General features: G+C 37.7%; 2 protein-coding genes across 2 annotated transcripts; both read left to right on the forward strand.

Annotated features, from left to right (window-relative positions):
* Positions 1–498: 498 nt before the first annotated feature.
* Positions 499–8,535, forward strand: yipf1 (Yip1 domain family, member 1). Its single transcript, XM_038290806.1, has 10 exons — positions 499–656; positions 894–1,010; positions 1,510–1,667; positions 1,770–1,850; positions 1,953–2,040; positions 2,179–2,295; positions 2,377–2,543; positions 3,639–3,821; positions 6,465–6,568; positions 8,055–8,535. Exons 2-9 carry the CDS (start codon positions 977–979, stop codon positions 6,546–6,548), a joined length of 912 nt encoding a protein of 303 aa, XP_038146734.1. The 5' UTR covers positions 499–656; positions 894–976; the 3' UTR covers positions 6,549–6,568; positions 8,055–8,535.
* Positions 8,536–9,427: 892 nt separating this feature from the next.
* On the forward strand, positions 9,428–10,901 carry zgc:113691 (uncharacterized protein LOC503529 homolog). The gene has a single exon (XM_038290896.1). The coding sequence runs from the start codon at positions 10,187–10,189 to the stop codon at positions 10,817–10,819; it is 633 nt and encodes a 210-aa protein (XP_038146824.1). The 5' UTR covers positions 9,428–10,186; the 3' UTR covers positions 10,820–10,901.
* Positions 10,902–11,034: the final 133 nt, after the last annotated feature.

Here is an 11,034-nt window from a genome sequence, read left to right on the forward strand (position 1 = left end):
GCCAGTCCTGTTTGCTAGCACAAAGCATAGATTAACAAAAGCGGAAGAGTACATCACTTCGCCGCCATATTGTGAGGGGCCGCAAACTACTTAGCTGTATTATGTAAACGTTACAGTTTAGCTGAAGTCTAATTTTTTCAGTATATGTGAGCACATTCTAATTTCACAATTTGCTATTCAGATAGTGTTTTTTTTAGATTATCCTCACTATAAGTGCTAAAATTTAATTATATCACATTATTCAAAACCGGCTAACCAAAACAAACCAAACGTTTTATTTTGCATGCGTTAGTTTCGTCGACAAATTGCCACCCACAATATGGCGGGCTCTGTTGCCAACGCTGCAACGTACCACTCATTTCCTTATTTCATAGTAAAAGCCGACTAATAATAGTACTCGATTGCACTTGCAGATATACCACAAACTATGCCTTAATTCAGAAAAGACTGTTTTTAAATATTTTTTGTACTATTGAGATAATTGTATAATACTACATTTTACGAAATATGTTATCAGGTTGAATTGAATAAACACTTATTTTGAAAATATAGCTGGAACAGGAATTAATCTTGTTTACCTTGTTGGCATATCCTGCTTCGAGCTTCCCTAGCCAGCATTGATGAAATAATGTTTAAAGGGTTTCTCTGAGAATTTGGTGAGCTTGGATTCAAGACACTTAATATTATGAATTAATACCCCATACCAGATATTGTAAACATACATGTTTTATATTTCTTGTTAATTTATTGTAGCTTAAAAACCCAAGTTGAGGACCTAGTAAGCTAGCTAGCCTCTAAACCTCACTTGTGCCTTAACGGCTTTGTAAAATACTTTTAATGTGGAGATAATTGACGTAAAACCCTTAAAAGTTGTGCTTTATATCCACTCACAGCTTCCAGTGATTCATTTCTTTCCCTGTGCCATATTATTCTGCCAAAACATTCTCGAAAAACTAAGGTTTTTACAGAAAAGTGAATGGCGTCGAAAAATGATCCATTTGAATTCCGAGGTGAGTGTTCTCCACAGTTTTTAACATGATCTTCATTATTAAAAACGAGAATCTAATTTAATTTTGAATACATATATATGATGAAATTTGTAAGGATGCCAATGGGGCAGATACATTTACTAGAATATGTGTTATATTAAATAAAGATCTGAAAAAATCTCTAATTATACCAATATATTATATATCAGAAGAGCTTTGACCATATTTACCATTTTGTAATGCTACAGTTTTTCTGTAAAGGCGTCTGATTAATCAGCTCAAAGTAAAGCATTGTTCCAGAGTGAAAGGAAATGACACGTTTTCAAAGCATATGAGTAGCAGGCTGTAGTGACCTTTATTTAGCCTGATCCAGTCAGTACATTATAAAGCAAAGTCTCCCTGCATTGATATATCCAAATCTTATGGGGTTCAAAGGTGAAATAGTTTTAATTTCGTAAAAGAACAAAAAGGAAATATTAATCCAGAAAGCCAACATTGGTTTCTTCTCACCTCCATCTAGATTTTGATGAGACTGGGGATCTACTGATACCCAGCAATGATGCAGTCACCATTAGCATTGAGGATGAGGACCTGAAGCCCAAGAGGGCAAGAAGTGATGTCGGTTTTACTCAAGATGCTGCTGATGAAGAACCACTCATCGGTGATGACAGAGAAGAGGTCAGAGCAAGACTTAAATATTTGGTCCTTATCGGTACATGAAATATAGATGTATCGAATGTTTAGTTGATGCAATTTTTGTCTTTTTCTGTTTTATTCAAGCTTCTAGCTGGGAAAAAGAAAAGTGCTCCTTTTTGGACGTTTGAATACTACCAAAAATTCTTTGACATTGAGACCCATCATGTACGTCATTTTATTTAGTTTGAAACGTTTGAGTAACTGCTGTAAGGCAGATGTATCTTTAACCTGGCTGAAACTTGACTTTTTCTTTAACATAACATTTAGGTAAAGGAGAGGATCCTTGGATCAATGGTGCCGTGGCCGGGAAAGAACTTCATTCAAGTCTACCTTCGTAAAAACCCCGATCTTTACGGTTAGCTCTGACTTAGTTTGCAGACTTGTGGCATATGCCACATGTTTTGGCAAGTTGATGTAGTTTCTCGAATTGATTATAAAATGTTTATACAGATTATCAACTCTTTTTTTTTTTTTTATGTGCTTGTGTTTTTAGGTCCATTCTGGATTTGTACCACTCTTGTGTTTGTCATTGCTATCAGTGGAAATGTATCTAATTTTTTGGTACACTTTGGCAACCCAGACTTTAAATATACCCCAGAGTTTCGAAAGGGTAAGTTCCCTTCCCACTAAGCATGTTATAAAAAAAAACATGCAGTTTTTCTCTTGCATTAACATCGTATGTATTCTCCAGTGAGCATAGCTGCTACAGCCATCTTCAGCTATGCTTGGCTGGTGCCCCTTGGACTCTGGGGTTTGCTGTTATGGAGGAGCAATAAGATCTTGAACCTGGTGTCATATTCATTTATGGAGATCGTCTGCGTCTACGGATATTCATTGTCAGTTTACATTCCAGCTGTGGTGAGCACTATCAATTTACTTAAGCTATCTGAACACCATCCTGCAACAGAATTTCCCTTTTTATAGTGAAACATATGTTTTAAAATCATTACCTGATATTATACATCAACAATACTGAAACTTCATCTGTTTTTTTTTTTTATTTAAAACAAAATAAAGCTCATTCAGACTCATTTTTATACCTTTTTTGGTGGGTGTACACATGAGGATTAGACTTGTGTGTATGCATGTTCATATAGATTTACCTTAGCAGTGTACCATGGTTTGTTATCATCATTTCCTGGTCTTTAACACAATAGTTAAAAAGCATTAATAAGCAGCATCAATTACAGACTGCCTGAAGGTGACTTTCTGATTTTTGTAATCAGCTGTTTTTGTGGAATAGAGTCATGAGCGGTGATAGTAAGGTAGGGTAAAGTTAGCACCAAAGAATTACATTACCAAAATTTGCTTTGTGGAGAGCGAATTTTTTGGTTAGAACAAAGGGCCCACATGAATAAAATCGTCAGACTCAACACTTTTCTGGCTGGTTTTAAATGAACCAAACTTTTTGCAATGTCTCTAATCTTCTCTAACAAGCCTCTGAAACCTTGAGATTTAGTCAAGTTGAGTGACTTTGCAGGATAGTGTGAGTTAATGGGTCTAAATAAAAATGGATGCCATAAGGAAAATGTTTATTTGTTGACAAGTTTTTTTTTTTTTAGCTTTTGAAGATAGCTTGTGAAGATTTGTATTTTTTTTTTTTCATCAGTTCATCCCTTTTTGTTTGTAGATGTGTACTCATAACTGATGCACTAGCTGACTGTGTCGTATGATTAGTTGGATTTGGTAGGAAAACAATATCGCCCAGCCGTGCTTTGAAGGGGTATGAATACTTTTGCAAGGCATAGTAGCTGCATGCACTTTAAAACAAAATGTAGATGTGTTGGGAGAACTTAAATTGTTATTTTTGAGGAAAGACTTAACTTTATTAGGAAACTGGCTTGTTGGGCAAAGCCAATTTTTGAAGATTTCTTAATGGCTTATTATCAAATACTTTGTCCATATATCATAAAAACATTAAAAAAACATTGATTACCGGTATGTCCACACCAGGTGCTGTGGATTATACAGTATGAGTGGCTGAGGTGGCTCTCCATCGCAGTGGCACTCTGCCTTTCCGGCTCCGTACTGGTGATGACTTTCTGGCCCGCACTCAGAGACGACCACCCCAAAGTCGTCATAGCGACCGTATCAGCCATCCTGTTGCTGAACGCATTGTTGGCTGTAGGCTTTAAGGTAATATTGTTTGCTTTTTTTATCCTGATCTAAAGCTCTGACTTTAAAGAGGTACTAATTTAGTTGAGTTTTTTTTTTTTTTTGTAACATTAGTGATTAGATATCAGTATATAACGATAGCCAAACTTTCAATGGGTGTGTGAGCTCTGACCCAGCTTGTCTGTCAGTCACATACAAAGCCATGCCATTTTTGCACAGCTCTTCCATTCAGTTTCTAAGAAATTAATGTAGCTGCTATTGTCAGGTTATGTTCCTCTGATAAGCCTCTTGTCAGTGGAAATTTCCACCATGCTTGCTAATTGCTGTGACAATGTGAATACTGTAAGGTCTGCAGGCATATCACATGTCTTGTTACCTCCATGTGATTGCTCTGCAGAGCACTGTAACCATGAAGAGGGAATAGGGTTTATGGATTTTTAACCTGATGCCTTCTTTATTTTATCAATTCATTTGTTTGTTTATTTTTTTTCCTAACTTTACAGTCTTATTTTGATAGTTCACTAATTAATTCAAATATATATAATAAGATCAATGTTAAAATCTTGTTGGTCTACATGGTCCTTTAGGTCTAAAAACCTTTCAGAGATGCTTAATAGGTTTGAAGAATGTAGATCCCGCTTGTCACCCGACACCTGAACTGAACAAGGAGAAAATCTGACACTTTGAAGATTTTAGCTGGGTTTTTTTTTTTTTGATTTTCTGAATTTTAAAAAAATGAGATGGTAACTCCAATATGTTTTACATAGAAAAAACTGGGGTAGAAGGAAGATAAATGTTGTGGTATATAATAGGGATTTCCCCACCAGATATTGATGTCAGATATCAGTCTGATATCAAAAACAAATATCAGAATATATCTACCTTCATCTACCGTCTGTAACCCATCGGTTAATAACACAACTGTTGATGTTGGCTATTGTTCTCTGTTTGAAAAATATCACTGAAGTTTTCTTGGTCAGTAATAAACGTATGTAAAATATTTAGCGATCTTGTATCCAGTCAATATCAAGACATTTCCAGTATATTTTACTATAAAAACTGGTGTTAGCTTGATTTAAATCAGGAATAGAAAACATATTATTAAAGCTGAAAGATTTTACCAAAAATTCAAATAGCTATTTTCCACCGATATTTCGATTGCATTTTTATTACAATTTTTTCCTGTCTTTGCACAAACCGCAAGCAAGATGGTTCAGTCCAGGGACTCTGTTTGTTATGACCTTGAAAGCTTGCTGTTTCAGAGTCTATTGTTGCAGGACATTCCTGTAACCTCAGTTTGAAAAAGTGCTAGCTTTTATTAGCATGCCTGGATTTGTGTGCTTCAACTCTCTTTTCCCCTCTGTGTAGCAACAAACCCACTTTAAAGGTACACTATGCAACCGGTGTTGATTTTCCAGCAAGGCTCCCCCCAGAGGGCGAAAGTAAAAGTGCACTGTCGTAAATATGCACAGCTGTTCTCCTGGTTTCTCCGTCAAGCCAGGCGCGGTTGTTTTGAGCTTAGCAGACAGGCGAACGCAACGAATGACTAATGCTGCGTTCACACCGCAGCTGGCGCGACAGAAGCAGCGAGTTTACATGCAACGTAACGTCAAGGCGCAGCAAAAGGTCCCGCGGCGCGTTTTGAGCAGCAGGCGCAGCACATCTGAGCAGCTGAAGCAGCGCATCGGGCGCGTTTAAGCATCTGACGCAGGGAGAGAGACACAGCGCTGATGATCACTCCTCTTAAACAGTTTATTGACGCCTAAATTAACTTAAAATGCAGAAATCTGCCGGCAGAATATGCAGTTTGGATTATTTAGATGAAAAACACCTACCAGCTGCCATGGTGAAGCGCGAGGAGGCGACCAGGCCAGAGGCTGCTGATGAAGGGATCCCTACTGTCGGCGCACCGCTGGTATGTGGGGGTCTGAGCGGCTCCGACAGAAAAAATATTGAAGGCAGGATAATAATCTGAATGAACTGACTGCACTGATTACGTTTTCAGGTGTATTTTCTCACTTAAACACATATTAAAACTACTTTATTCCCACTGAAAAATGAAGCAGCAGACGCGATTTTGCTGCGTCCGATGTGAACGTAGCATAACTGCACAAAGATCGCCACTGTGCTAGCAACGAGCATGCTTTTAACTGGGGGCGTGTAGCAGTTCTCGGCCGTAAAGCAAGACTGACTCTCACGAGACTTCTGAGCCTGTGGGTGCGGGTCGGTGCTCCTGCAATTGCAAGTGCAGTATTTCCCCCACAGACCACCAGGGCGGCCGAGAATACCTTTGTTCAACCTGAAATGACTCATTTAATCATCCAAAACGTTATGGAACACATTAATTAACTGAAAAATGTTGCATAGTGTGCCTTTAAGTATATTACCTTCACCTAAAGACCTGTCGTGAAAAATTGAATGTTTTACTCTTCTTGATTTCATATTGAGTGCCTCTGGGATTTAAAAATTAAATTGCGTTTATATTGGAAATGCGTTTAATATCACAGTCCTAATTTATAGAATATCGGTTTAATTTACAGCATACCTTAAATTTTTGGATTAAATGTTCCTATGTTTCCATGTGTTTCTTGATTTTAGTATACAATATACAGCTGTCCTTTTTGTCTCTTCTGTGTGATAAACTTACCTCACCATTCCCTACAGATGTACTTTTTTAGCCAACCTGGGCCAGGATCAGTACCTGTATCTGTACCTGTAACAAAGACCACCAATGGCACATCATCATGAAGGACCTGCATCGTGCAAAGGTGAACCCTAAAGACGCTTTTTAGAACCAAATATAAAAGTTATGATCTAATATATACCTGTTATTTTATCAGTCTTGTGTTTTGATATTTCACAGATGTTAGGGTTATCTTGCTTTTTTTAATCAACTGCAGGCATAAATTAATGAAAGAAGATTTTTATTTAGTCAAAGAATCAAGTGTGTCTATTTTTAAATTCACTTAAAGGGGTCATAAAATGATTTTATAAGGTATTTGGTGCTGGTCCTTAAGTTCTCTGAATTGGGTGTGCAGCATTGGTTGGGATGAAAATGGCATATTTGCTGTTCTATGAGCCCTAATGGTTAAAAGCCCCAGAATGAAACGACAGGTTTTGAATATTTAGACGAGGTGTGTGCTGATTGGTTGGTTTACAAAGAGCAAAGCTGCTGAGCAAAGACGCATCATAGCAACAAGCACTCACTCTCTGAAACATTTAGATTGTTGATATGGTAGAGTGGCCAGACGTCTTCTTTTTCCCGGACACGTCCTACTTTTCATACCTAAAGAAATGTCCAGGGGGAATTTCAAAATCTTCCAGGATTTTTGTCTACTTCATTGCAGCATGTAGTTGAAACAGGGAGTCAGCTTGGGATGGAGCGACCGAACCTGACCCAGGTGATGGTAGCCTGGACAATGGCGGCCCCGTGCATACCGTCATACCAGTCCAGATCCAGACCCACCTGCTGGCTATTCTGGACCCAAACTAATTTCAAACAGATAAAAATTACCACATGTTATCCAACGACAGTGTCTAATTTCACTTGCAACGCTTCTGCTGTTTATACGGTTAAGCACTCCGGGACCAGGCTAGGAAGAAGCACAGTGAACTGGTGAAAGAAAAGTGAAACAGTGTGCTCAAAGATGACCCTGCACATTTTGAGTATGTTTGGCTAAACCTACTGCTGTGAAGCAGGATTCTCCACCATGAAGATAGTTAAAAATAAATATCTATACAGGCTCACGAATGAGCACCTTGATATGTGCTTGAGAAAGGATTTGTCTCCATTCAGACCCAGGTTTAAAGCCTTGCAGGGCAGCCAAAGCCCCATGCTCTCATTAAGCCATAAAAAAGAAAGAAAAAAACAAACGGTCAGTTCAGGTGTTTTATACAATATGTGAATCAGGAAATTGTCTATATACCAGTCTGAACGATTGTTTTTTTTTATATATATTTTTTTATTTAAAAAAATCAATGTATAACGTGGATGCATAGAAACCTAATTTTATTTCAGTGTAAAATTTTGTTTAAAGGAATGTATTATAATTAAAAATGTCTCCGGACATTTACTGGTTGTTGATTTTCTTTATTCGGACCCCGCTGATTTTGAATTGGTTACCCCTGATCTAAGACAATGTAAACTCTGTTTTGCATTATATGACCCCTTTAAGATGAGAACTTGACCCCAGACTTCCTTTACACGATTTAGTTTTCCTAAAGTGAGTGTTATTGTTTATTTTTAAATGACAGGTTCTCCAGTTGCTTTATCAGAGAGACTCAAGTTCCTGCGCTGATGAAGTCATGGGTGGACCGGATTTCACCGGCAACTCCGACATTGAGGCCATTATAGGCCAGCGTGTAAACTCTGTGCAGCATTGTAAGCTCTGAAAATTAAAACTGGTCAGAAGTATGTTACTCCTAATGGGATGGCTTCTAAACTTGCTTAAGTTAATTGGGGTTTAGTATTACACAGCACACTCAGTCTGTTATAGTGATGGTGTTTCCAGCTTCATAGCACTAATGGTAAAATGTTTATTTTCAAAAAATGGTTTATGAGAGCAAGTTTGTTTAAAAAAATGTTTCATAAGTACCCTCTTGAGGTAAAGGTGTTTTATTTTCCTAATATCAAGTGCCCTTAGCCACAGCCAAGTGTTTTAAGTGATTTTTGTAAATATTTTATGAATAGTTGGTTGTTATTATGGCAAATCAAAATAAAGTCTATGAAAATCCATGTCATGTTTTTACCTGGTCACAGAACATATGTGGTGCCTTCTGATTTGCTGCCTCATTCTGCCATAATAAGGCTACCTTCTGCCAATACAATGGTTTTACAACACAGGCTAGATTAAAGAACAGCAGCTGATAGGATGTTTTTCAATTTGTTCACATTTTGATATAGTAAACTTGTAATATCCTGAGTAGGAAATTAATTAAACCTTTATTTTTTTAAGCCAAACCTATTAAACATTTAATATTTTGATTTTATTTGAAATCATTGTCAGTTGAAGTTGTTTGTTTTCATAAAGATGATTATGTTAAAGCCTCAAACTTATAATAATCCCAGAGGGAAATTACTTTGGTTACAAGTTCCAGTTACAGTTTTATATGATATATACACAAATCCAACTTTACAATATAATAAAGATAAAAAAATAAGAATAAAAAGAGATAAAATATATACACATATAGCTCTTCTGTATATATATCTGTGCGTAAATCTATGCATATGTAAAAACTAAATCCAAATAAAGTGAAAATCCAAGTAAAGTGATACGTGGCGTGCAAAAATAGTGCATAAAAAGTGCATAGTTGGGGAGTGGGATGAAACTAATGGTTTACAATTAGCTTTAATAAATATAAATCTTAAAAGTGGGACCAACAATATTGCATCCCTTCCCTCTGCAGCAGGGTGGCAATTAGAAATTCATTGAAAATGGTTTGAAAATCCACCATTGGGCAACTGTTCTTAAAAGACTTAATGTTCGAGGGCATTAGTGAGCTATTGAAACACCTTTGAAGCACACTGCAAAGTTCCTACTGGCAAAACAAGAGAACCGACTGTTCATAGCCCAAGTCCACCCGATATGACTAATACTAACTTATTTGAATTCCCGATTATAATCCTTTAAAGGTTATATGATAGCGCATTTTAGACCAATTAATTTGCACTTTTGTGTCGTTTAAAACATTTTAGGCTTGGGGACCTTAACTCACCTCAGCTGTCACAAGATAGGCAATGTGACCCTTCAATCAGCTCCTTGTTACTGTTAGAAGTTGCCTGTCCATTTCCACAGCTGGACATTTTGAATATTTAAAGGTGACATTGTACCCAATAGGTGTAGATTCAACGTTAACAAGAGAGTGTCTGACCTTAAAAGCTGGATGATAGGCCCCCACCATCCACCTTCTGACTCCTCCATCTTAGCTGTTGCATGGCAGGTAAAACTGATAAAAATCTAGTGTGACAGTTTGGATGGCCTCCAGTGGAAAATGTTCAGCTCTGACTGGTAGCACATACAGACTCACTGCAGAGTTGGGATTCTTACCAGTGAGAGAAGGTCATTAAGATTTCACCCTTTGTTTGCACTGATTAACAAGGGCAGACGTTTCTAGATTAATTAACAAAATCGAGAAAAGAAATGGGTCACTTGACACTGTGTGAATGACATGGTGGTGCCATAATTAATGGTCATTCTAGCCTCAGCTTTGAGTTACAGCGGAACCTCCTTGTCTTACTGATAACCCTCTTAAAGGAATGTCACCTATCACAGTCTCAGTTATGCCTGTGGATTCATTAACACCCCACTAAAGGACCCTTTTTTTTCTTCAGAAGAAATGCAATCAATTTCCATTAGTTTTTGATTTGGACAACTCTCTGCAGGATGGCCTCCTCCAGTGGTAAAGCTGAAAAATCCTCCAAATTTGAGATGCTGAAACTTTTGGAGAATTGCCGAAAGGAAAGAGATGAAGCTTTGCAACGGGAAAGTGCTCTGAGGGAAAGGCTCAGGCAGAATGAGGCAAGGTTGCGTTCCAGCGAGAGTATGAAACAGAAACTGAAAATATTGACCATGGACAACAAAGAGCTTAGAAAGCAAGTGAAGGCTCTTCGAGTGGATATTGGACTTGAGAGCAGCCCCAAATTCACTGGGAAGACTACAAAAGACATCGTCAATGATTTGCAAGAAAAGGAACGTGAGTGCAACTCATTAGTAGAGAAGACCGGGAAACTTAGTCAAACCATTGATGACTTGACCGCAGAGTTGTCAAATGTGGCCACCTCCAAGACGCTTTTGGAGGAACAAGTGCAGTCGTTACAGCAAAACCTCAAAGATATGACAAACAACCAGAGGCGTCTGCTAAAGCTGTGGGAAGACAAGAAGACACAGAGGGAGCAAAATGCTCTTCCTGCCATTATTCAGAGACCCTTTACCCACAAAGAAGTTCAAACTGACATGTCCATAAGCGCATATCAGAAGCTCCCATCTAATGCCTTTGAGACAAAACAGATAACTTAGGACTGTGACTAAAGCAGAGGTTTGGACGAACAGAGATTTTTGTCCTTTGGCAAAGACTTTTCATCATGGAACCTAATAAGACTTGGTTTAGAAAAAAAAAAACAGTGACATTGATTGAATGATTTTGATAATTGCTCAATAACTGTCTAATGCATGTCTAAACCGACACTCATCATGTATATTTACTTAAATATATATTGTCACATCAAACCGAG

The sequence above is a fragment of the Cyprinodon tularosa genome, unplaced genomic scaffold (genome assembly GCF_016077235.1).
Source record: "Cyprinodon tularosa strain WSP-4 unplaced genomic scaffold, ASM1607723v1 ctg29, whole genome shotgun sequence".
NCBI classification, from domain to species: domain Eukaryota; kingdom Metazoa; phylum Chordata; class Actinopteri; order Cyprinodontiformes; family Cyprinodontidae; genus Cyprinodon; species Cyprinodon tularosa.